The sequence below is a fragment of the Xenopus laevis genome, chromosome 6L (assembly GCF_017654675.1).
Source record: "Xenopus laevis strain J_2021 chromosome 6L, Xenopus_laevis_v10.1, whole genome shotgun sequence".
Classification (NCBI taxonomy): domain Eukaryota; kingdom Metazoa; phylum Chordata; class Amphibia; order Anura; family Pipidae; genus Xenopus; species Xenopus laevis.
This window is the reverse complement of record NC_054381.1, coordinates 45,759,390-45,787,004: the sequence shown is the minus strand read 5'-3', so window position 1 is coordinate 45,787,004 and position 27,615 is coordinate 45,759,390. Positions and strand designations below refer to the sequence as shown.

The 27,615-nt window shown below is 39.8% G+C and overlaps 1 protein-coding gene across 1 annotated transcript in view; it reads left to right on the top strand.

The window, feature by feature from the left end:
- The first annotated feature begins 4,627 nt into the window (after positions 1 to 4,627).
- The window catches only part of dazl.L (deleted in azoospermia-like L homeolog), a 33,420-nt gene continuing 10,432 nt past the window's right edge, over positions 4,628 to 27,615 (top strand). Inside the window, 6 exon segments of the mRNA NM_001088303.1 lie at positions 4,628 to 4,692; positions 10,591 to 10,716; positions 10,801 to 10,892; positions 14,505 to 14,556; positions 23,007 to 23,064; positions 26,533 to 26,663. Coding sequence (NP_001081772.1) covers positions 4,690 to 4,692; positions 10,591 to 10,716; positions 10,801 to 10,892; positions 14,505 to 14,556; positions 23,007 to 23,064; positions 26,533 to 26,663 — 462 coding nt within the window. The 5' untranslated portion in view covers positions 4,628 to 4,689.

Here is a 27,615-nt window from a genome sequence, read left to right as displayed (position 1 = left end):
CTATTTTGAATGTATCAGCAAAGAGTTTGTATATTATCCTCGTGTCTGCATGGGTTTCCTCCTGGTACTCTGGTTTCTTTTCCCACAAAGGATAGTGGTGTAACTATAGAGGAAGGTTCCTCTATCGCCAGAAAGAACCCCCTGTTCCCCAGCTGCTGTCTTACCTGCCCAGGGGAAGCAGAGTGCGTAGATACGGGGTGTATAGTGGGCAGAGTCCAGGCGGGAAGTGGGCGTGAGGATGGGGATTCTAGTGAGCTATCCCCTCTGAACATTATTTTGCACTCTATGCTACTGAATGAGGATTTTACTGCATGTCTATGAATTGTTGCTATTTCTCTCCTAACATCCAAAATTTGAGATTAAGCTGGTGTCTGTGATAATTGCTAATTTATTTTCCCTTTTCAGCTTCTTGACTGACACACTGGCATCCAGAATTTGCTATATAGTGGAACTCATTCTTCCGTCTACACGTACAAGTTTTCACATTCTACTGGCTGCCACACAAACCCAAAGCATAAAGAATCCACCCCAAAGTTTAACAGTTGCAATGTGTTTTTCTGAAACAGTTATTGCTGTTTAAAGCAGAGACAAACTAACATAACCATACAAATGTATAATATATGTAGTCTACATTTGGAGGCCTATTTATCAAGTCTCATTTTAGTGTTTTTTGAAACTACAGCTAAACTCACTTTCTCCAAATACACGAATGTCATGAAATTTATTGAAAGATCCGAAACTGAAAAAGCACAAATGGGAAAGATTGAGAAAACCGCAACTTTTTCGCATTGTCGCAAAAAAGCCAGAGTTAAAAACGCCCGAAAACCTCTAAAACCACAAATCAAAGAAAGATCTTCCAGTTGTAAAAGGGACATCTGCCACTGACTTCTACATAATTTCGACAGGTTTTAGCATAATGAATCCTGCAAAAGTTGCACCTTTTCGGTGCCAAAAAGCCTGAAACAAATGTTTTATGTAATAAAGAGAAGAAAGGATAAAAAACACCAGAAAACTTCTAAAACGGTCAGTGCAATGCTTGTTTTGCTTTCAGTTAAAAAATCCAAGGCAATTTCTTAAGTTAAATTTTCTTTAACATTAGGAGTTTTTTACTTAGAGTAGAAAATTCTCTTAAATTCTTTAGCTTTATGAATTTCTTGTCTGGAAACCCCTGTTTTGAAGAGGTTTCTTTAAATACCATTATCTAGAAAGTCTGATTTTTAATCGGGATAAATCTGCCCTCTGGTGCTAGCATATAAAAATGCAATCAATTACATTTTGGTTTTGATCAATCACAAAAGGTGTTTTTCTATACATGCTCCTACAGTTCAGCCTGCTTTATTGAATAAAGTGAGAGTTACAAAGCACAAGGTGCCCAGGCCTTGTTACTTGCAAGGCTCCCTTCACATGTTAAACCTACACATAACAAACCTGCATCTAAAGAATCACACACACTAGTGCTATTTTGGGCTTTGACAATTATGCATTTTGTACCCATATCAAACGATGGTTAAAATTGCAATGTATGCTTCTTTGTTGGAATTTTGGGAAATAATGCTGCATGCTGTGGATAAAAAAATAAGGTGGTCACTGACTCCCATTGAACTATAAAAATGAAGGTCAATTAAAACGTTGCTTGAAACTGACCATTCTATAACATGTTAAAAAGTTAACAGGTAAAACGCCCCTTTAACCTTTTAGGTGCCACAGAACATATATCAGGGGTGCCCAAAGGGTAAATCGGGATCTACCAGTAGACCTTTAGCTGGTGATCAGTAGATGTCAAGACACTGTCAACAAACAGCTTGTCTAAGTCACCCTCCTATTTCATTCTTTTCATTCAGAAATTATGATGATAAGGTTACATTAGAAATAGTTGTTTGTTAAATATAGCAATACATTTTTTTCTCATAAATCAATATAACATATTTAAGAAACATTTTCCATGGAAGAGAATGCTAACAATGTTTTTATGGATGTAGATCATGAGACAACATCATTAAAAGTAGACCTCGAATTAGTAAAGTATGGGCACTCCTGACGTATAGTATATAAAAGTAACAAAGTGCCACAGAATGTAGATTCTGCATTCTGCTGCACTTCTAGTTCTGCGAGTGGAGGAGCGACTTTCAAAGCTGCTTCCTCACGACCCATTCATTCCCCTGCCCCTAGGCAATGAGCAGCGTGGGGAAACGAGTGTCCTCTGGGGTGAGATGCCCAGGGGCCCCTAAACTGCAGCAGGCGTGTGAAATCTTTGTGTCTACTGCGGCGTCTTCTTCCTGGACCTCCCCTGACCTGGATCCTGTCTGATCCTAAAATCAGGTGTGAGTTCCTAAACTCGTGTATAATTTCCTCATCAAAATACCTTGTCTTCCTGATGTGTATTCACCCCCACCCCATCCCCCGAAAACCTGACAAGCTTTTTATTTTCTGGAAAACCCTACTTGGGAAAAAAACGATTGGCAGCTATACACCATTGTATTGCACAGGGCTTATCTGTTATGTGCTACAGTATATAACCTGTGCCTTTTTTTACAGCCCCATGGCAACACAGCAGCTTGTTTATATAAACGACAGTAGTCTTTCTGAAGCTAGTTTTACCAGTGAACATCAACAGTACATTATTTTTTAATTACTTTAATACACTTTCAGCTTTTGGTACTGCTGTTCCTTTAAAAACAGAGGAGTTGAAGGTCAGAGGTACCATCAAATGAGGAGTTGTAGGATTTACGTGTAGACTCCAGAGCCCTGATTTTCTATCTCCTGGCCCACCTGTAAGCCTCCTTTGATACAAAGGCCTATCTCTATAACGCTGACTATGCTTCATTGTCCCAGCTCAGCCCAGGTTACTACTCCAAACACCATAGGCTCTAGGGTTGCCACCTGCAGGGCCGCCATTAGAAATCATGGGGCCCCGTACATTTTCAGGGCCCCTGGGCCCCACCCACCCTGGCGCCCTGCCCCAGACCCAGCCCATTCAACATCACAGTTAAAAGACCACACAGACATCAGCGCTAAAAAAGTAACCCCCCCACACACACAAGTTATAAAAAGCTATTGATGTTCAGGGTCCCCTTATAAGTTTAAAAAAAAAACATTGGCGCCAGGGCCCCCCATAAAAGTTTTTTTTAAAAAGGGCCCCCCTTACAAGTAAAAAAAATTGGGGCCCCAAAAAAATATTTTTTTAAAAAACATTGGTGCCAGGGGCCTATAAAATATTAAAATAATACATTGGTGGCCATGGGATTAAAAAAAACCCCACAAATTTGTGTTCAGTAGAACTCATGGCTTCAGGACTTCAACTTCACCTCTTTTTGTGACTTCGGGTCTTTTCGCCACTTCAGGACTTCAATTTCGGCTGTTTTCGTGACTTCGGCTATTTTCATGACTTTTTGCCGCTTCGGGACTTGGCATTTTTGGCTGTTCGGCTGGCCGCAAATCTTCGGCGCTGGCAAAGGGGGCCGGCTCTTTCTAAACTGCAGCACTGCCGGGGCCCCCTTCATGCCCGGGCCACTTGTCCCCCCCTGTTGCCGGCCATGGCCACCTGGCCAGTATTTTACTGGCCCGGCTGGTAAAAATGATGGTTGATGACAGTGTTATTAATAGGGAAAAAGATAGATATATAGGAAGGCCGGTATTTTTCTCTAGAAAATGTGGCAACCCTAATAGGCTCCTGAGATTCTGGCTATGATAGCCATACTCCTTAATCTTTATTACACCATTTTTAATTAATTCAACATCTGAGAAAAAAACACATTCATGTTTCTGTCTGAATGTTGCTATTGGGCTATAACTATTTCTGTGGTCTGTCTTGATAAAGCCATTCCTGGTTGGGCCACAGCCTTTCAAACAAAATCATAGCGGAACAGCCCAATTAGTAAATCCAAGGCACCAGGTCCGGACTGAGAATTAAAAAAAGGCCCTGGCATTTCAGGTACACAGAGGCCCAAACAGCCCCCACCAGCCCACTAAATACTGACTTTCTATGGCAACTTATAGCAGCCCCTCTGGCATTTGCCAGAACTCACAGATTGACAGTCCAGGCCTGCAAAGCCCACTGCATAATTTCAGTGTCGGTGTGTCTGGCCTCCATTTTACTTTCCTCAGGCATCCATACCAATTATAGGAGCCCATCAATTGCACCTGGACAGGGAGTCAAAATAGGCCCTACCATTCCAAGTACACAGAGGCCCAAACAGCCCACTATATGGTAACTTTCTATGGAACCATACAGCAGCCTCTCTGGCATTTGCCAGAACCCACAGATTGCCAGTCCGGGCTCAGTCGGCCTCCATCCATTTAATAACACCCCTGCCATGCTGTTTTACAAAAAACAATTTTCACGTGATCCCTGCAGACCCTTTCCCGCCTTCACCCCTAAACCACTTGGGGGGGGGGTCTCTTCTACTATTTCAAGGATAACACTAGCAAAGAGCATACTCCGGACTGTCGCCCCACCAAGCACACCTAATACGCATTTTGAATTGTTTAAACTTTATTTTCCCTAAGAAACCACGTAAAGAACAATAAAATAATAAAGACCGTGCCCCCCCCAGATCAGTGAGCAATGCGCTGTTCCGCACTGTATAAATAGCGCAAGTGCGTTCCCGCCAGGGAGGAGTCCTAGTTGATGGTTTGTTCGGGTTGTGTGGTTTTAGTTGCGTTTGTTTTTATTGTTTCATCGTTGAAAGAATGGTAAGTAAATACCTCGCTTAAAATGATGGGTTTATGAAGGGTCTATTTTATTGTGACTAATGACCACATTTGCGGGGTCCAGATGCTCCTGGAAATAAACCGTTACGCAGCCAGTTTGCAGTATGAATAATAATAACAATGTAGTCTGCTATGGAAGCAGTGGGGCTACAGGTGTGTGACGCAGGTTGGACAGTGGGATAAGGAAGATGTGGCCGCCGTATGACTAGTCGGGCCTGCCGAGCGCCCTGTAGAGTTCTGTGAGACTGGGCTGAGTAAAGAGCTTTAGGGGTTCCCTCTGACTGCTCATATAAAGAGTTGTCTGTGTTATTCTTTGTGTCTGACTCAACGCACCCAGCTCTTACTAAAGCTCTGTCTGACCAGTATGGAGAAGCGGTTGGAAGGCACGAATAGGATTTCACTTCTTTTACTGTCCCCCCCCCCCTTACTTTTAGTGGCTTTTGGATCTATTAACTATTTGGTCATAATCTCTCAAGTTAAGAATTTCAACTTCTCTAGTTGCTTAGGGTCTGTTAATCCTAGTAACCCCGAGTAAATGTGCATTCAATAACTTTCTGGGGTTAGATCCCCTTTAAAAGAACTCATTAAAGTTATTCTGTCATTTTTATGGTCTCATTTGTTTGTCTTTTTTCTAAATTACACTGTTTACACTACAAATAACACTCAACCATATATAATTTCACTCCTCAACCAGTTTTTTTTCCCAATTCGTTGTAATATTGGTGTGTAGGCAGCGATCTTGGCTTATTTTACCTGCTCCCGTGCTTTCTGAAAGAGCCAGCACTTCAGGATGGCTGGCTGTTTCTCCTACTCAATGTAACTGAAGGAGTCTCAGAGGGACCTTGCTTTTTATTATTGAGTGCTGTTCTTCTATCTACCAGGGAGCTGTTTTCTTGAGTAGGGAAGCTATCTGGGTACCTTCCCATTGTTATGTTAAGCTGGCCATAGACGCAAAGATCCTATCATACGAATCGAGGATTCGTACGATTTCCGGACTGTGCGTGGAGAGTACAGACATTGGTCCATCGGACAAGTTTGATTTTGTTCCGACCTATCCCGCCGGAGCCCATTGCGCTCTCATCGTGATCTGAATGTTCGGCCATAGGGCCGAACGTTCAAATTACCCCCGATATAGCCATGCCCGTTAGTGGCATATCGGGGAAAGATTGGCTCGTTTGGTGATGTCGCCAAACGAGCGGATCTTTTCGTCTATGGCCTCCTTTAGGCTGCTGGGTGGGTGTGATATCACTCAAATTTGCAGTACAGCAGTATAGAGCGACTGAAGTTTATCAGAGCACAAGTCACATGACTGGGGGCAGCTGGGAAATTGACACTATGTCCAGCCCCATGTCCAATTTCATAATTTAAACATACAAAATCAGTTTGCTCTTTTGAAAAATTAATTTCAGTGCAGAAGTCTATTAAATGATGTGTGTTGAAAAAAACTGTTTTCCCGTGACCGTATCCCTTTAACTGTGTGCCTGAAAAAAAAAAAAGATCAAGTCATGTGACTGTAAAATCCAATGCCTGCTTTAAAGGGTTGTACATCTTTGAGAATTTTAGTAGGATGTAGAGAATGATATTCTGAATTATTGAAGGTTTTCAAATATACAATGAAAACCAATTGAAAAGTTGCTTAGAATTGGCTATTCTATAACACCGTAAAAGTTACCTTGACGGTGAACCACCCCTTTAAGGACCTGAAGGGCAATTTGCGGAATTTCCCTTTTTTTTTTTTTTTTTTTTTTTTTGAGCCATAAAATTGGGGCTCATGATAGTTGGCACATACATTGGATGGTTAACTCAAACCCTCCATCCTCATCTCATGAAGAGAAATTATGTACATTAAGTACACATAGTATTGCAGTTTAGAGGGAACAATTACAAAGTGTTTGATTACTACAGTGTGGTAAAATATTCCTCGTGTAGTGTTTGAGAGACTTATGTGAAAAAATCTTTGACCTACAAAGATTAAAATCGTTCATGCAACTACAGACGGGTGACTAGGTAAATATAGTGGGATTGCTTCATGTCCAGACCCTCTTGACCATTTAAATAAATTCCAAACCAGATTAACACAATCTGTAGTTTTATATTTTTTTTATCCATGTTCAACCAATGTTTCTTTAGTCCCGGCTAAACAGCAGTAATTTCTAGTTACAGTGAACAAACTAGCCCTCCAACATAATGGCCTGGTTTTGCTTCTAATAAGGGTGAATTGTATCTTAAGTTGGGATCAAGTACATTTTGTCATCCTACACTACTTTGCCTTCATGGCTTTATATGGTCGTTGAACGTATCTAGTACTTTCCTTATTTTACAGTAGGGGTTAATTTATCATCATGCATACCACAAGTCCTGTTGTTGGTTCTCAGTAACTGTTCTTGTTAAACATGACAAGCGGATCTAAAATAAAAATTTACCTTAGCTCTGTCAGTGGTTCCATAATGTACTTATGTCTGTTGCTAATGCATATATTGCAGTTTGCTTCCACGTACTATACTTCAACTGTAATGGTCTTGGCTAAATGTTATTAAAGGAGAATTCAACCTGTGGGGGAAAAAACCCGTACCCCTCCTCCCCCCCAGGCTAACTACCCCCCCGGGGAAATGCTCCATACTTACCCCCTCGGCGCAAATTCTTTCAGCCAAGTTCCACGCATCCATCTTCCGGGTCCTCTGTAAGCTGACTGAGAGATCGTCATTTTCTGTGTAATGCCGCGCGTACGCATTTCTCGCAAACTGCTCCAGCTGCGCATGCACAGAAATACAGATCTCTCAGTCAGCTTACAGAGGACGTGGAAGATGGATGAGTGGAAACTCCCAGGAAGAATCTGCGGCGAAGGGTAAGTATTGTGAGTATGGGGCGTTAGCCTGGAGAGAGGGGGGGTCTATTGGAGTGGTGGCTACGGGGTTCCCCCCCCCCACAGGTTGAATTCTCCTTTAAATATGTTTGTACCATCATACAAGACAAAGTTTAAAGGCATCTATCACCGAATATAAAATAACCCCCCCCCCCAACAAAAACAAAAAAAACTAAACTAGCTTCCCTCTGTGTGCTGTCCTAGATATACTGGGGATCATTATGTGTGTGTGGCTGCTACACCTGTCACCTATTTCTGGGATAAAAAATGCTTGTCTCCTACCCCCCATCCAGCGCGTGGGCACCGTAAACAGAGCACCTATGTCAGAAAATGTGTACCCCACTCCAGAGGAGCCAAACATAGGTATAACCCTGCTCTTTGCATAATTATGCAACAAAATTTGAGTGTATAGTGTGGGCTGTAAAAAGCAGAGAGTTAAATCTATTTGCAGAACTAAGAGGATAGAGGAAATGACTTTTTGCCTCCACTGCACAGAAAGAGTATGACTAGCCATGGGTGATATTCTAGGCAGTGAGACTGCTAGTGTTGCCAATGCAAGATGCTTCTCTAATATGCAAACAACCTTGGTATATGCTTTAGTTTAAGGTAGCAGATTGGGATGGCTTGGAGACCCAAAGCAGTAGATATTGGGATGATATTTTTTTTGTCAAAATGGTTGTTGTACTAACTTGTACAGCAGCGCAAAGCCATTGGCAACTGCTAACCACATTTTTAGGCTGCAATTGGGGAGTAAATTCTTAAGGTGGATGTAAAAATAATATTGTGCAGGGCATTGTTCTTACCTTGTATATTTGTAGTGAAGGATGTCCACTGAATTGAATAACTCCAGTTAGGACAACATATGTGTATGTGGCTACTGTGTTGCAGGTTGTTGATACAGGTACACAGGTCTATGTCTGCATTTATTCACATGTAATTAAAGAATTACAAAGTGCAGCTGGTAAACAACTGTTTTTTTTTTGGGTTTTTTTTTGTGGAAGAAAGCAGATAACTGGGCTATTTAGTCCCATGAAAGATTCATCTCAGGGAAGTATTTGATGACTAATTGCCCCTCATTTGTGGTCCGGTATTTGTTCAAGGCCTTAATATAAAATTGCACATAGATGAGGAAACTGCACTGGTATAGTTCCTGAAATGACTAAAGGCTATACACAGGCTGATAAAAGCTGCTGACAGACCAAGCTTATTGACCCGTTTGTGGGGTCATCTGACGGGCTTCCCCCATCGATACCTGCATGAAAGTCACCAGATGTTGATCGGGCAGGGTAAAAAATCCTGTCTGATCGCGGGCGCATCTGTTTGTTGAAGTGGTACTGCAATCCGACCGCCTCTATGGCCTCCATTCTGATCCGATCAGTGGGCCCTCTATCGGATCAGCCAGATATTAACCACCTCAAAGTGGGCATATCTGGGAGAATCCACTTATTTGGCCAAACAAATCGATCTCCCTGTTTATGATCACCTTTAGAGGGCTGTAAACCCAGTAGGAATGCTATCCCACAGCACCCCCAAGTCTTCTGTAGAAGTTGCCAAAAACATGTTACACTGGGATCGGACATGGGGGGGAAAAAGGACAGACTTGTTCATTGCTGGAAATCTGTGCTTTAAGATTCCAGTTGCAGGAACAAAGAACATGCCGCTGGATTAATAAGATCAGCTGACATTCTCATTGGAGGACTTTTTTTCCATTTTACAGCAGTTGCTGGCTGTTTAGATTTCGGGAAAAGTGTTGTGCAATATTGCTTTAAGAATACAGCCCTGATGTTGATGGACTACAGCTCCCAGCATGCCTCAACCTTCATTTTTTTGGGCTATGTAGTCCAGCAACAACTGGTTAAACAATGCAGTTAGGGATTACTAACCCTTTAACCCTAAATAACACTCCACATATGTTTTATACCGATATGGAATCTGTTGTCTGGATATTCCTAAAACTCCATAAAATCCCAGGTACAAAGCACTCCAAGTAATAGATCTCATACTTGTACTGTAAATAAATATTTACTAAAATGGCACTATGAGGCCTCCTGGGAGTAGCTCCGAAGTTTTTGAAAGCTGTTCCTTAGGCACCAAAAGATTTGTCATTTCCCCTGAGATTGATGCAATATTTGTGATTTATTGTAAATGCAACAGTTTAACTGCTATCACTAGTGTGCCTTTTGCATGGAACAGCACCTGTCTTTTCAGTACTCTGCTTTCTTCAGTGTGTTCTTGATATTACAGAACTTCATACAGCAGTTTTCTCCACAATGGACCAACCTTGGGCCTGCCACCCTTGCTTATTGGAACAAAATACTACAGAAAAGCAAACTCCATGTGTGACCACTAAGTTTTCACATTCAGCTCTACAGTGTACTTAATCAGCAGGGCCATAAAAATGTTACATTTTTTTTCCACTAATAAGTAATTTCCGAGGGTTTACTCTGCAGCTTAGGTGCAAATGGAAATGTGTACAACCGGGCTGCTCATTGCTTTTTCTACACAGGAGGCTAATGTGCTCCTTTCCACCCTTTTTTATTAGTGCACTGACCAGTACCATTTTTATTAGTGCAGTGACCAGCACAGTTTGCTATTGAGCAATGTGTGTATTACAGTGCATTTTTTGTGTGCTCACTGTCTGTGCACTTGTAAGATGACTGAGCAGATGGGAATGCATTGTTTTTTTTCACTCAGCGTAGAAAACGCAGACAAAAAATCCCAGTGAGCAGCCCTGTGTGCTGCTAGCCTAGAATGTTAAACACTCTGTAACATCTGTGTTCTGATATTTGCCAAACTGTTGCTTTATAGTCTAGTAGTAACCTTCAGTGTTTCTTTGAAACAAAACCTTTTGATGCATTTATATGAATGACTCGGATTCTCCTTTTAATGATATTGGGGTAGCGTAATGTATTTGCTTATAGCGCTACTGCATACATTATGTGTACTGTTTGTTGTTTAAGGTTGTGTTTAAAGTTTGTTGTTTTTTCTTTTTTTTTTTTTTTTTTTTTTTTTAATAGTCTGGAAAAGAAGAATCTTCAAACTATGCAGCCACTGCAGAGGAGGAAGCAGTTAACCAAGGGTTTGTGTTGCCAGAGGGTAAAATCATGCCAAACACAGTGTTTGTAGGAGGAATTGATATTACGGTATTTTTTTCTTCTGTTTTGTTCTTCATTCAATATATGTAAACATTAATGTGTAAAATAAATAGAATTGTTTTCTCTTAAAAGATGGATGAAATAGAAATTCGGGATTTCTTCACACGTTTTGGAAACGTGAAGGAAGTTAAAATCATCACTGACCGGACAGGAGTGTCCAAGGGGTAAGTCAGTGCCTGAGTTTATTTTTCTGGTAAAATAAGGAAACTTCCAAAGGGGTATACCTGTTTATTATATTATGGAACCATTGCAAGAGTCGAGCTTTGTGTTGATCACTTTTCATATTTGCAAAGTTCCGATTCCATGCTAAACATCCTAGCACTTTTTTTTTTTTTTTTAATTTCCATGAACCCAGTCATTCCTAAAATGCAATTAAAGGGGAAACAAACCCCTTGCTATTCAACATCGCTACCCCCTACCCTATAAAGCTCCCCCCTCAGCCTAGGTGTTACCTCCTGTAATTGCCCCTAATTCTTTACTTAACTCTCCTTGCAGAGTCAGCGGAGCTCAAAGGCGCCATCTTCTGGCTCTTCATTGTGCTTCATGTCTTCTTCCTTCCCTTCGATAATCTAGTCAATTATGGCACACGCGCAGTTGTCATGATCCGCAAGACTGCTCCAACTGCGAATAAGCCGATCAATTCCCGAAGAAGCGAAGATTGCGCCTGTGAGCTCCGCTGCACTGACTGCAAGGAGAGCTAAGTAAAGAATTAGGGACAATTACAGTAGGTAACGCCTAGACTGGGGGGGGGGCAATGTAAGGTAAGGGGGTAGCTATTTTAAATAGGGGGTTTAGTTCTCATTTAAGACATTTAGCCAGATTATCTGTTGTCTAAACAAAGCCCCTCCCAGTCTGTGTTCAATAGGGCATGTGATAATTCATATTTTTCCCCATACAGGCAATGACACTGCATTATTTGTAGCCTGCTTCTTGAGCAGCTAGAAAAGTTCTGCCATAGACTATACTGCCAATTCTCTACTAAAACAGTCCTATCGTGACTAGTATTGTGCAATCATCCAAAAAATGCCTTTGTACGTATATTTACACACATGCTTGATCTTTTAGCAGAGACCATTCCCAGCATGGCAGGGTATTTGTTGGTGTTTTGTAGCCACTAGAAATAGTGCCGCGTGTCATTGCCCTAAGGATGATGGCAGACATTGCCTGCCATAAATCTCCACTACGGTCTGTGACAAATCTGGAAATATCTTCCCGTTAACGAACGTTCGGATCGCTGCAGTCCAAATTTATTGCTGGAAAATGCCTTTAGCACCACTGAGAAGCAAATGAAAAGTAGTGCAGGTGGCCCAAATGATTGAACAACCATTTTAAGCCACACCATATACATGACTATGAAGATTTTCAGTCATCCAGGTCATGGTATATCTAGTATAGATAAATCTAAAAACTGGACTTGCTGAGTAATCAATGGAAGAGAAACCATCCCTGAACAGAGGTGGGGACCTTCGACACCACCTGCCTGCTACATGCAATGCTGTTCTAACATCTGTACCCCAGCGGTTTCAGAACACTTCACACATCCATTCATTCAACTCCCACAAGTAACACCTGTTTCTAGGAGTTGCATTGGATAATCCTATCACAGTAACTACACAGAATCGACACCTGAATTTCTTCAGATGTCACCTCTTTGAAGAGTTACAATGTGCCATTGTGATTGGATTACTGCAAGAGTTTATAAAACGAGAATTTCCACACCAGTCAGTTGAACTGAAGAAGCTGCTCAGATGAGTAGTGAAACGTCTTCATTGATTACTCAACAAGTCCAGTTGTTTTTAGATTTACCTATACTAGACACACCATATACAGCCCCCAATTTGCTCTTGATTTAATAAAATGCAGTGCAGTTGAGTTGGTGGCTGCCTTGTTTAGCTGGTCTGTCAGACAACCTACAACTTTGGTTGATCTGAGCCTTACAACTACTACTGACTTTCTGTAAGTATGTAAGTAGGCTTATTTTTATGAGCTTTGAAGAGAATGAAACTCTCCCTGTATGGGCCTCACTCCCTGCCAACACAACGTGTTACTGTTATACTAGACAGAGCATTTTTAAGTTATTTTTGGGTACATGCCATGTTTAGAATAAGATAATCAATGCAAACACACCTTCCCCACCCATGGAGGTTAGAAGCATTCTACTTTGAGGCTACTTTTGTGATTACCTTGATGGAAACTGATGCAGTCTACAAGAAACCTTGGGAGAAGATTATCGAGCACGACCCCAAGCAAAACAGCTAAAACTTTGTTCTATTTAAGCCATTCTTGTGGAATCTTATTTGTTTAAAAAAAATAAATAAATAAATAAATCTTGGCCTCTGCACCTGACTGCATTGTGTGGACATTAGTGCTAAAATTGAAAACCGAAAATAACCAATGGCACAAAAGCAAAATATAAACTAGAAATGTTCTAAACTAAAAATAAAACCGATTAAAATATGACTAGAAAGTGCTGTTATTGTTAAAGGGCATGTAAATTCTAAAATAGAATAAGGCTAGAAATGTTTTATTTTGTATACTAAATAAAAACATGAACTTACTGCACCACAGGCCTAATCAAACAAATAATTTATGCTTTCAAAGTTGGCTACAGGGGGTCACCATCTTGTAACTTTGTTAAACATCGTTGCCAGACTAAGACTGTGCACATGCTCAGTGTGGTCTGGGCTGCTTGGGGATTGTCATAAACAAAGCTGCTTGAGTTCCGTATGGCTGCGAAGTAAGACGGGGGCTCCCCCTGCTGTTCATAAGTATGATTGTTTCCCTGCTCTGCAGTTAGGGACCATCTGGAAATTCCTATCCTTAGCAGTAAATTAAGAGAGAATTTCACTGCATACAGTCAGGTTTCTTATAAAAACGGTAGACATTTTTTAATTAAAGTATATTGGAAATAGGTTTCTTTTCATTAAAGAAAGTAAAAATGGGATTTTATTTTTTTGACTTTACATGCCCTTTACGAGTGAGGTCTTTGCACTGAGCTTCCTATAAAGCAACTTTGATCATATAAAGGAGTGGTTTACCTTTCTGGAACAAGCTAAAAGTTTAAAATTAATGTCTTGTTCTCCTAGTTTTTAAACCACTACTGCATACATACAGTATATGATGGGACCTGTTCTCCAGAATACTTGGAACATGGCTATTTGGGTTACCATACAATTCAATATATAAAAATTTCTTTTTAGCCTATAAACTCTAGATCTTAGAGGTTTTTTTTCCCACCAATTGCATTGTTCATTTTTTTTTTATTCAATCTGGTTTTGTCATAAATTAGCAAACATATTAGAGTTGTGACTTTAATCAAGGTAGAAAAAAAACCTCACAAATGTTGATAAATATGCCTCTAAGTAAACCCTGTAGGATTGTTTTGCCTCCAATAAGGATTAATTATCTTAGTTTGGATAAAGTACAAGGGTTTTCTGAAAGGTTTTTTTTTTTTAAAAAAAATGTATCCTATAGTATTTTGTTACTATGCAAAGAGAGGAAAGGTTAATTCACACTTTATTTCTAAATGCACTCCTCCATGACATCTAACCTTGGGCCAGTGTCCATATCTACCAAATTCACCTTTTGTATAGCGGCATGCAAGTTTTGCTAAACTTAATTTTACATTTAAGGCAGTAACAATCTAGTGAACAGCAGCATTCATGTTAACAATGGCATTTTCTTTTCAAAGCATGAATTAATTGAATCACAGTTAATTTAAAATTGTAAAAGTCTTACAGTGAGCATTTTCGCTTAGAGCTTGTCTGTCTTTTCAGGTATGGCTTCATTTCTTTTTCTGATGAGGTGGATGTCCAAAAGATTGTTAAGGTATCTCTAGTAGTTTTATTTTAAGCAAAGAGAGATTTTCTTTCATTTAACACCATGTACAAGTGACATGAGTTTTTTTTTTTTTTTTTGTTTTGTTTTGTTTTTTGCAGCTTAACAAATATGTCCTGTAAGGTACTTTGGTAATTCTAATTTAAAAAGTTAAGATACAATTTCACCATTCAGTAGACTTAATTTTTTTTTTTTTGTTGAGTTTGAATAACAGGCTATAATTCAGTACTGTGGTAATTTCCAATCTACAGCTTCATTAAATCATGTTTAAAGTTTCATGATTGAAATTATGGGAGATTTGCTCTTAGAAACCACTTGTGTCCAAACATAACACACTGATCAGTTTTCCTGAATGCATGTAGGGAAAAAAGTAATAGGATCTCTGTGTTCAAAGGTTTTTTTATTTTCTCTGTCGTCTCTGGGGGACACAGGGAACTGTAGGTTAAGCTCCACCCTCCAGGAGGCAGGACACTTTGTAAATTAATTCAAGGGGGCGTGACTGGAGGTCCAGTTTAACTCCCCCCTCACTGTTCTCAGTCAGTTTTTTTTAAGTGTCCTGCACCAAGATGGACAGCACTACAGAGATTTCTTTTCTTTCAGAGTTTTTTCATTGGATTCTGGGGCAGCACCAGGAACAGGAATACCTGTCTCCTACAAGGGATTGTTTCACCAGGGGGGTGCCTATATAGCCACAAAAAAAGCAAACAATGGAACCCACAGATGTACCTGCTCCTCACCGGGGCAGAAGGTCTCACCGGTGAACACAGATGGAAAAAATTATTGGTCTGAGTCAGGTAAGGTCACAAGACCTTCCTCCTCCATACTCCAGAAGAACTTCCCAACACTTCTAGGGCTCACCAACAGCGCTGGCCTTGTCAGTGAGGGGCGGGAGTGCAGTTTTTTCCTCAACACTGCCCCTGTCGCTGACTTCACAGCATGGTTCCTTTATTCGATACCCCCAGGGCCGCTAAAGGAGAGTGCTGACTTGCCACACGGCGGGTCAGTCTACCGCCATATGTTTTGTCGGTGCGCTCACGGAGCCCCTGTCTTTTCCGCAGGGAAACCCAGAGCCGCCATCTTGAGTGTGGGCAGACTAGCCTGCATGGGCGCCATTTTGGAAGAGCGCGAGTGGCAGTAAGACGCCATTTTCTCGTCTTACAGAGTACTCCACTTCTTACCTTCCTCACTCACGCTCCGCTTATACTCTCCTAATACAGAGGAGAATTAGAACAGGGAAGCACCAAGCTTAACAGCAGAGGCAGCAGCGCTGCTGAATCCCTGTGAGGTACCTTACAGCAGCATGGCAGAAGGCAAGACGGGCAGTCTGTTCCCCAGGGCAGGGGTAAAAGCAACAGCAGGGCTGGTAACCTACCTTGCCTGCACAAAATGCCAAGCCAAATTTTCTGGGGTCCATGGTTAGTCACTGTGCAAATCCTGTTTGGGGACAGCATCCTCCTAAGGGAATAACCCTAACAACTCGCCTCAAGCCACTACCCCTGATATACAAGGGCTATCACACAATACAGGGGGGAGCAGGAGATCCACCAGCCCCTTGGGCTATATAGCTATCTCAATCTCAGGCATCCCTTCAGGGGATGCCTCCCATCTCAATGTCTCTGAAGCGTCATCCATAGATCAGAATTCTTCACAATCTGAAGAGGAACTCCCCCCTTCTGACATTTCCTCAGAAGAAGAGGATAATCCGAGCGAGGGTAAAGATAAGGAAGGACAACATGATGTTGATGGCATAATCAAAGGAGTTCCCAATATCACGCAAACACAGGAGGAAAAGTCTCAATCTACAGGGTTATTCAAGAGACAGAACAAATATGTAGCTTGTTTTCCAGCACATGATCAGTTAACTAACCTGATACAGGAGGAATGGAACTTCCCAGAGAAAATGTCAAGCCTCAAAGAAATTCTCTAAATCTTACCTTTTCCCTAAGGACTTGGTGGACAAGTGGTCTAACCCTCCTGTTGTGGATGCTCCAGTTTCAAGGCTATCCAAGTCCACTACACTGCCAGTCACAGACTCTGCAGCATTCAAAGACCCATCTGACAGGCGAATGGAAAGTTGACTTATTCTTCCTCTGGGTCAGCACTACGTCCACTACTAGTGTCCGCATGGATATCCAGAGCTATACAAGCTTGGGCTGAGGGTCTTCTTAAAGATGTACAAGAAGGCGTCCCTGGATCAGACCTTATCTCATCTGTCATACACATTGTGGACACATCCGCATACCTATGCGACGCCACATAAGGCGCTTCTCAGGCCACGGCTCTTGACATCGGCCTTGGCAATAGCAGCGAGAAGGACCCTCTGGCTAAGAGCTGGTCAGCAGACATCGGCTCTAAAAGATCGCTTAAGTCACTATCATTTAGGTAGGACAACGGTTGTTCGGAGAAGAATTGGAAAAGATTTCCCAAGTTTTGGGGAAAAAGTACCTTCTTCCCACAATCTAAACACGCATCATCTACAAATACCAGACGAAGGAAATATTTTCGAGGGCAGAGTGGGCATTTCCAGAGGAGAAACAATTCTCCGCAGAGATCCAGCTTTCGCTTCAAACAAAGTGACAAGGGTCGTGCATATACGACCTCTGTTCCCCTCGCATGTCCTAGGATGGGACCTGAACTTAGTGCTTGAGGCATTACTGGACCCACCATTTGAACCATTGGGGTCTGTGTCGGATATAATAGTTACCAAAAGTGGTATTTCTAGTTGGCCAGAAGAGTTTCAGAGTTGAGTGCACTCTCAGGCGAGCCTCTGTTTTTGATCTTCCATAAGGACAAAGGGGTGCTCCGCACCTTACCTTCCTTCATGCCAAAAGTAGTTTCTCAGTTCCATGTGAAATAGTAGGTCCGTCCTTGTGTCCGGATCCAAAGAATTAAAAGGCAGTGGAGAAAATCATTGACATCTTATGTGGATGGTGGGGTACTATAACTGTCTGAAACCCCAATATACCACAAGGCATATGGTCACCATACACACTCCGAAATGGCTGTTTATTGGCCTGTGTGTGGGGCCCTCTGACTGGCTTCCCCGATCGATATCCGGGCGAAGTCGGGCAGGGGTAAAAATCTTGTTGGATCATGGACGGCATCCGTTCATTGATACAGTCCTTCGATCTGACTGCCCATATTCCATACATTATGCCTGATATCGCCAAACGAGCAGATCTGTGTTTGGCTACCCTTAGGCACTTAAAAATAAAATCATGTAATTTAATATTTCACGGAGAAGTGTTCTCTAAAGACCACCTGGTATATAATAATATATAACCCCCTGGTCAAGTCACCAGTAAGGTGGGATGTTTTGTTGTTTATCATCCCATGATAGCCGATCTTAAAGGAAAACTATACCCCCAAAATGAATACTTAAGCAACAGATAGTTTATATCAAATTGAATGACATATTAAAGAATCTTACCAAACTGGAATATATATTTACATAAATATTACCCTTTTACATCTCTTGCCTTGAACCACCATTTCGTGACTCTATCTGTGCTGCCTCAGAGGTCACCTGACCAGAAATACTACAACACTAACTGTAACAGGAAGAAGTGAGGAAGCAAAAGGCAGAACTCTGTCTGTTAATTGGCTCATGTGACCTTACATGTGGTTTGTATGCGTGCACAGTGAATCTTACGATCTCAGGGGGCGGCCCTTATTTTTTAAAATGGCAATTTTCTATTTATGATTACCCAATGGCACATACTACTAAAAAAGTATGTTATTATGATAATGGTTCATTTACATGAAGCGGGGTTTTACACATGAGCTGTACTCAGTATCTTTTAATAGAGACCCACATTGTTTGGGGGGTATAGTTTTCCTTTAAGGCTGTCACACTGGGCTGAATATTTAGAAAAAGCCAGGCTGATAATCACCCCCTATAATGGCATTAGCCAAACTCGTTTTTGACTGCTAATAAACAGTTTGTGTTTTTAAATCACTTCTTGGCATATTCTATTTTGTCATTTAAGGCTAAAGGATTTTATTTATTCATTTATTTTTTCCTTTATATGTTGCTAAAGTTATAAATGACGACTGGAATCGCCTATAAATTAGGTGTGGATTAAAAAGGCTTGTCTTAATCATACCTGACTTAAATTGCAAAATTAAGCCTGGTTTTCAGAAAAACCTACGTGTGAAGTTTACACAAATTTGTTTTAAAATCTCAAGGTTACATGTAGCATTGGCACATTTACCATCGGTGTTGTTTATATGGCCACTTGGAGAATTTTACCAGTCTTCTGTGGGGGACTTTGTGGCCCAGTATTCTATGTCATATTGATGTGAAGAGGAAGGTATCAAATACCTGTATTTCATTGTGGACACACTCAGGCTGTCTTTCCTGTCAAGCTACAGCATCCATTACTACTTAGCCCTTGGCAGAATCCACCTCAGGGTAACCACTAATCAGAATTGATGTGATTGTGGGATACTACTAAAACTTCACCCCCCAAGTAGGTAATCTGTCTTTCAGTTTATTAAAATTTAGGTTGCTATGTATTGTTTTGCGGACTCCTGCAAATTAAAAGGAGCCAAAACTTCATATTAAGTTACATCTCCTTTTATTTGGATAATATATAGCAAAATCCATTTACTGTGATGTGCAAACCATTTAATAGAAAGTAATCCTTGACAGACTTTAAAAATGGTCAATAAAAACTAGGTATGTACCAAATCCAAAAAGGTTGGATTTGGCAGAATCCTAAATTTTACAAATAGATTTGTCTGAATCAAAATTAAATCCTAACTTGCATATTAAAAGATGCTAAATTACTTTAAATTGTGGAAAAATGTGTTTTGTGCAATTGGCTAGAGCTTAAATCACATTAATCAGATTTGGTTTGTCTGAATGTTTAGGATTTGCCAAAACGCCTTCAAAAAGTCTCCTGTGGTTTGGTGTGTCCCCCCAAAAAAAATCTACTCATGACACTTTGGCTAACCTTTGTTGATTAGGTTCACTAGAAGCTGCTTAAAAAAAAGCCTGCAGTGTGTACCCAAGGGTCAACCTCCAGGAGCCTTTAAACATGTTGTTTTTAGACAAACATTACACTGCTATTGACATTTTTCAAGGATTTTTGGTTTAAAATGTAAATGTCAAAAACTTATTCAAACCCATTTGCCCACAAGTTACCTGTTCAAATTCTTCATTACGTGTGACAATTCATTTAATTAGTCATGTCTTTCATATCTCTCCCACTTCTAGGCGTGGGAGAGAATACAAGTTCTGCCTGGGATAGGTAGAAAAGAAAGGGCTAAGGGTCCATGGGGGAGAAACACAAAGTAACACAAATTCTGCTACGTGGGGTGTTCTGGCTTGGGCAGAGTAAGGTACTCGCGTTCATACCCATCTTGTAGCAATTAATACTGAAATAAATGATCCATTTGGAGCAGAGACCAACTAATAGAATGACCTCTTTTATGCATTTTTTTTCATTTATATGAGAGAATAACTTTACTGGGAGTGTCTTTGACCACATTCTATGTAAAACATTGAGTCAATGCATGGGTTTCTCAAATTCTTTATAAGCTTATCACCTGCAGTCTTGACATTTTAACAATAAAATGAAAGAAAGCCAGCTGATGGATGAGAAAACTGGGATCAGTTGAACTGGAATCTGTTTTGATGCTCTATATGGTTATGTTGTGTTTTTAACTGATATTACCAATGTAGAAATAAGTCTGTTTTGGAAAAGGATAAAGCTTACACTATAAACCGTGGGACTAGCTTCACATGTCTCAGACCTACAGCGTTGGGAGTCAACCAGGAACGAAAAACTTACAGGCTGCTACTCTTCTGGAGCACCATTTGAGATTGGAAGCAGCTGGTTGTTTTAAAAACTCATTTGTTTATTTTACATCACACACAATCAAAAAAACACCTTTGTAACTGATATGTAAAATTAAAATTCAGATTTTTTTTTTTCTTCTTTCGTTAAACATTTCCTTTTGCAGTTAGGACCATAGTTAGGACCATGCCAGATGGCAAACACACCATCTACAAAGCTGCAATACTACTATATTACAAGTATATTCTATATATTACAAGTAATGTTCAGAATCTGTGCACGAGGGATGTGCGGGTATTTGGCTGGCCCACATATCACTGCCCTGCACCTCCCACAGTGTCTTTTCCTGCCTCCACCAGTGCCCACTTCCTATAAAGTGTAACCATGCTCTTGGCCTACAACCTTACATTGCATTATTTGCTGACCGGGCTGAGAACACTCCTAGTTTGTTGTAAAGTGGGTAAGGCAGGGTGGGCAGTGCACTGAGTCTTGGGAAATCAGAGGAGCTTTTAAGTCCCAGAATTCACTTTTCATGGTGCTAGGAGAAGCCCCAATTCTTCTTTGTAGCATTGCCAAGGTGAGGTAGATGAACCATAAGAGTGGTATTTAAATCACACCCTGTGGAAACTATTTTTTGTTTGTCTTGAACTGTCATACCTTGGCCTTAGTTGAATGGTTCAAACATCCAGATTTTTTTGGAAAACCTATAGACCTTTGGGAAATGAAGCAAGGATTGAACATAATGAAATCATATGCTTTTGGGAGGCTGAGCCAAAGTCAGTGATCCAGTGGCCATCATAATTATTTCCCTGGGCTTGTTGAAATCAAACCCTGACATACAGTACCTTGTATATCATTAGTTAAACTAAAATTCATCTTTGGGGTTTCAGTTGGCCAAGGCATCTGTGCTACAATTAATAGATTAATACTTCAAATTATAAGCTCCATCATGACAGCAAATTATGTAGAATCTCTACATCTGGAAGTTAGTGATGCTTGTTTTAGAGACAGGTGCTGGAAACAGAAGAGAGGAACGAGTATGTTTATCATATATGTAAGCCCAAACAAACTGTTCCATCTTTAGAATGGCAGGCACAATGATCCCAAAGCATGCTGCTGTTTAGTAGACCATGCAGTGACCCACTTCAATTGATGTTTATATTCTATATCTAAAACTTAAAGCTTGTCTCTTTCATTTTTTTTGGAATCCAGAATTATAGCACATAGGCAAGAGCCATTTTGTGAAAACAATGCCCATCATCCCCCAAATTTTGTTTTTAAGAGCCAGAATGGGGGGGGGGGCTTATGCACTGGCTACACAATTCTGTGTGGGGGGGGGTTAGAGATGTGAGGAATGCATCCAGTAAGTGCAGGATATAAAGTGAAAATAATTGTTTGCCTCATCTTTATGCTTGTGGCAGCAGGGATCTTTAAATATTTTTGTAACTGATATGGATGTTTCATTTATACTTAGAAAATACATTCTACCTTTATAATACACTTTTTTTATGTCTGGGTGAGAGGTACCCTTTAAGTTCCTTACGTGTTAAAATGCGTTGGTGGTTGTGCATTGGCCCCTTTTTCTTTAGAGTAGAATCCCTATTTTACATTTTCAAGTGTGTAAAATCGGGGAAATGCAGGCGCTCTATACCATTTAGATTATTTTAGAATATTTACAAGGTTATAGGTGAGGTGCTAAACAGGAATAAACTGAACATTATGTGTCATTCTCATCAATATTACAATAAATCGCTTACAAGCAGTAAACTACCTCATTACTGTTTTGGATTTTTTAGTTGTTTTTTTTTATTCTGTCTTTTGGTCTAGAGTAAACATCACCAACTCCCAGTGAATTTAAAAGACCAGTAACATTGAAAAAAAATTGTTTCTACATAACGAAATAAAAACACCAAGACACGTTTAAAAAAATGTTGTTACTGGTCCTTTAAGCGTTGTATTCTAAACTACCATTCTGCTTTATGAGCATCAATTAATTATAAAAATCACAGAGCTTACATTGGCCTGGCCTGTTGGTTAATCGATGTAGACCTGCAGAACATTCTGCGTGGAATTGCCTTGATGGGATCCACAGTAGATTACAGAATGCCTTTACCAAGCCACATTGGAGCACCATAAAGCAATATGGTTTATAGTCAAATGTGAATACAGTGAGGGTCTCTGTATTTTCTGAAGCTTGGGTTTAGGAGGTCCTAGTCTTTGAGAAATCACATAATTTGTTCTTGAAAGGTCATGGCAGCACAACCTAACTTCACTTGAGACCATCATGTTCCAAGAAGAGCAATTCGTTATTTTAGATCCAAGATATCTTTTTCCCAAATTATATTTGTGGTGGTTCAAAATGAAAAAAAAAACTTTATGTGCATGCCTCGAAAGGCACCTTTGGGAACAAAGCCTGGATTCTGTTATTCCTTGCCAAAACAGGTTTGAAGACTAATTGGGGTGAGGTTTGGGAAAAATGCTTATTTGCTGTCAGACACTACTGTAACAGCTCAGGCTTATTCTGTATCTTCATCATGTCAGTGTCATGAAACGAAATGTAAAGGTGTAGCTGGATTATATGTCAACATAAATAGTTTTTTTTCCTTCAAGTTTATAATTGGGAATTTTTCCTTTTAGTCGCAGATAAGTTTCCATGGGAAAAAACTGAAACTGGGCCCTGCCATTCGAAAAATTTGTAAGTAATCTAGAATCCTTATTTCTATTAATGAGATAGATTAAAATAATATTGTTTAATGTGCAGACTATTATATTTGTCAGTCATCCAAATATTTGTGAACACCTCTGCATTCATTAAGATGTGTAATGGTTTAAAGGTATATATGGTAGAAAATCAACTTCTGAAAGGCCCTTGGTCCTTGCTATTGTGTTGGACCATGTACAGTAAAAAGAAAATATTTTGAATTTGAATTCATTTTTTTTTTTTTCCAACCTTGGGCTGGTTTGATATTCATTGAAGAGGAACACTGTTTTGGGTTTAATTTCTTACCTAATTTATGGATTCAATTCTAAACAGTATTCTACTAAAGTACTGCTCAAGAAATCGGTATAATTGTGGCATGTAGAGGCCCCAATATAAAAATAGTAGAGATGCACCAAATCCACTTTTTTTTGGATTCGACCCCGAATCCTTTGTGAAAGATTCGGCCGAATACGAACTGAACCCTAATTTGCATATGCAAATCCGCAAGGGGGAGGAAAAAATAGTGGCATGCAAAAAAAAATTTACTTCCATGTTTTGGGCCGAATGCTGCTGAAAATTACTGAATACCGAACCGAATCCTGGATTCGTTGCATCCCTAAAAAATAGTGCATATGAACTATCATGGTGTCATTTCAAATATAGGTACAGGACCTATCATACAGAATGCTCGGGACCTGGTGCTTTGCGGATAATGGGTCATAATTTGAATCTTCATACCTTTAGTCTACTAGAAAATCATGTAAACATATAATTAATCCTTAATGGAAGCAAAACATGCCAATTGGGTTTATTTAATCTTAGTTTGGATCAAGTACAAGATACTGTTTTATTATTACAGAGAAATAGGAAATCATTTTTAAAAATTGGATTATTTGATTATAGTGAAGTCTATGGGAGGTGGCCTTTCCGTAATTCTGAACTTTCTGGATAATGGGTTTCCGGATAACGAATCCCATACCTGTACTGCAAAATCAACACATTTATTGCATTAAAAAATTAATTCACCACAGAATACCATATATTTTTGGAAAGTCCACATTCTTAAAAATACGGCCAAATCACAAAGCTTTCTTAATATCAGTTATGATGAAACTTGTAGTTTGCATTTTGTAGCATCTTATCTCCCATTTGTCATTAGGTACAAGGATAAAACTTCATAAATTTGAATACCAGGTGCAACTGAACAGTTGGGGAGGTGTTCATACAGTATGTTGCATGTCGAAACCCCCAAAATATACTTTGTGCAAAATTCATGGTTAATATTTTAGCTACAGCAATACAGATACATTCGGTCTTGGGCAATACTAACCTCCGAAAATTTGCCAGCGACAGTTTCAATCACATCGCAACACTTGGCAAAGTTGCGTCCAGGGTGCCGAACGCTGGTGAAGTTGTACTAGCGTTGCTTCATTTGCATAGGGTGGGAATTTAAAGTTGAATGGACATATATTTTGCAGCAAATTCATTACATCACACAAGCCCAGGAAACCTTAATAAAAGAAAATATAGTTGTTATATTGCCCGACACATGAGCCCAGTGTATAGTTTATGTGCCATATGTTAGGAAATGTGGGGGGAAGCCGGTTACCCAAAAAAAAAATTATGATCTTTTTCAGTCTATCACCCTGAAAAAGAAAAAGACGCTAGCGGTTTTTGGGACTTAGAAAAATGTTCAACAATGTTTTTTAGGAAGTCCTATCCTATTGCACTTAGCCTGGTCTGAGGTTGGCGAGGGCAAGTCTGGAGCAAGAGATAATGTTCAGAAAAATCTGCATCTTTGTGAATTTGCGTAGTTACGTCCATTCGCCAGAGCGCAAAATCGTCAGGCGTTGGGGAGTGAAGTACCGTTAGAGTCTATCTCCTTCGTTAGCGAAGTTACGCCAGCGACCGTTAGTAAATCGGCGAAGTACCGGAATGACATCACGCTGGCAAATTTTCACCCGCGTTAGTCACTTCGCCCTTTAATAAATTTGCCCCTTAGAGTCTGTTTTATGTGTTGTAAAAGCCAGCCCCTGAAAACCAAATATTTTTGGAATTGTTTAATTTTTCCAAATCCAAAATAGGAAAAGACATCTTTATACACTAAACTGCAAAGCTTTGGTAAAGTTAGTGGGTTTCATGAAATTTGTACAAATCACCTCAAAGTTATAGATTTTATTGCATATTAACTCCTACATATCCTTATTTCTGATCAAACATCCTGAAAATTTAATTAACACATGTGTTTGTTATGTAAGGCCCTAATAAATAATAATGTATATGCATATGACTTTTCATGGTTAATACTTTGGGGCAAATTTATTAAGGGTCGAATTGAAAATTCTAATTTTTAAATGTGAATTTCGATTTTATTTTAGTGTAATTCAAATTTTTAAATTTATCATGTACTGTTAAGAATTCTAATTAGACTATTCACCATCTAAAACCTGCAAAATTGGTGTTTTAGCCTATGGAGGACCTCCTACAATCAATTTGAAGTCATTTGGTGGACTAAATTATTTCAAATTTGCAGCTCGATCTTATTCACCCGTTTTTTAAAAATTCTATTTTTTAAAAAATAAATTTCGATTGGTCGTTTTTTTTTTCCTCTCGAGTTGATGGGATTTTTTAGAAACTCCGATAAACTCGAAGTTCGCCCCTTTGACTGCTGCAAAATAAATTCCCTGCATGAATTTCATGTGTTCTAAGAGCAATGAAATCCAATGAAATCAGCAGCATGTGTTCTAAGAACAATGAAATCCATATATTTTTGGAAAGTTCACATTCTGTTGAATCAAAAATGGGTAAAGGTGTCTTTTTACTCCAAACTGTAAAGCATTGCTAAAAATTGTTTTTTTTTATAAAAGGTCTAAAAACTTGTATTTTTTTTAGCATCATATGACCATGTATCCTACATAAATAGCTTAAAAAAACAGAAGATGGACGCAATGGGTGTACTGAACAGTGTGATGCCCAGTATACATAGTTATCCAAACTATGTGCCATGCCACACAATTTATATGGGCAACAACAAGTAATCAAGATGCAGAATGCAATAAAGTTACTAAAAGCAAAACAAAACCATTTTTCCCCACCAAGTGAGAGCAGTAGTTTTACTGCACTATGAATTGTTTGCTGACACAAACAAAACATTAAATGGATATTTTCCACATAATGTGATTTTATTTTGCCAGAGCACTTTACTAGTAGAAAGGCTTGATAAAGCCCATTTGGTAATACATGTCTTTGCTGAAAAAGACCAGCCTGTGAGCACCAAACTCCTGCACTCCCACTCTGATTTCAAAGGGCAGCTGAGTATTTCATACTCCCTAGGCTACTGTTTCAGTGGTACAAGACTGGAACTAGGTAAAATTGGGGGATACTTGTGCAATAGTCAAAGATATTGTACTATCTTTTCTTTTTCATCACTTCAAAATTTTCTTTTTCCACTTTTTGTTTCAGGTACTTATGTGCAACCTAGACCTGTGGTGCTTAGCCACCCTACTCCATTCCACCATGCATGGAACAATCAAAATGCAGACTCTTACATTCAGCATTCTCCCATAGTCAGCCCTATTACTCAATATGTTCAGGTAAGATTGATAAATTGAACCACCAGTTTAATAAACTCTGCATTTACAGGGCTTTAATGCACACAATTTGTAGCATTCTAGTATCAATCAGACATTCATATTATAAATATTAATGCAGGTGTTTGGAACTTTGTTTTCTTCCTTCCAGAACTGGGCCAAGTTGTATTGCTGACTTCAGCAGCCTGCCCCCTGCAATGCCTATACCTACTACCCTCACGCTCCTACTCTCGTATCTGCTGTCACTCCTTTGTGTTGTCTGTCTACAAGACTCCAACTCAGAATTGTGACCCAGTCCAAATGTGTTCTATGCAAATGCCTACCCTTAATTTCTGGCCCTGCTGCTTTTAGTTCTTATGTACACCATAAAGAGATGTTTTCAAAGTATTCACTGCTCATTTTTACATGTTATGGTTCCATTTGTATTAAGAACAACATAAACTGAAATAATTAACAGAGTTAAAACACTTGCCATTAAAAAGCTGTTTGGCTGTAAGTTAGCATTGCCCTCTTCCCTTGTTGATCCCAAATATTTGTCACCTGGGCAGCTGGCCTTATACGTGAGTTCTGCCCATAACCTACCAACCCACACACTGAATCCCCCCCCATCTCTTGGGCCCCATTACTATTGTAACCCCTGTGCTTCCCTGATGGAGCCCAGACAGATTATATCTGGTAGTAGAGAGAAAGGTTGATACCTGGAAAACTGCAGCACTCTCCATGTTTCTTTGGTTTCCTGGAAACTGTGTATTTGTAGTAGAATTAAAATTATAATTTTAGTGCACATGTACACCATTATAAATAGTTGTCTGGCATATGCCTCAGGCCAATGCGTTTTTAACACATGCAAGAGGAACACCGGCCTGTGGTCCACAGCAAGTGATTGTGGCCTTCCACATCAAAGTCTGCCTGCTGTGTCTGCTTACCATTTGTAAGATTTAAAAGTTATCACTAC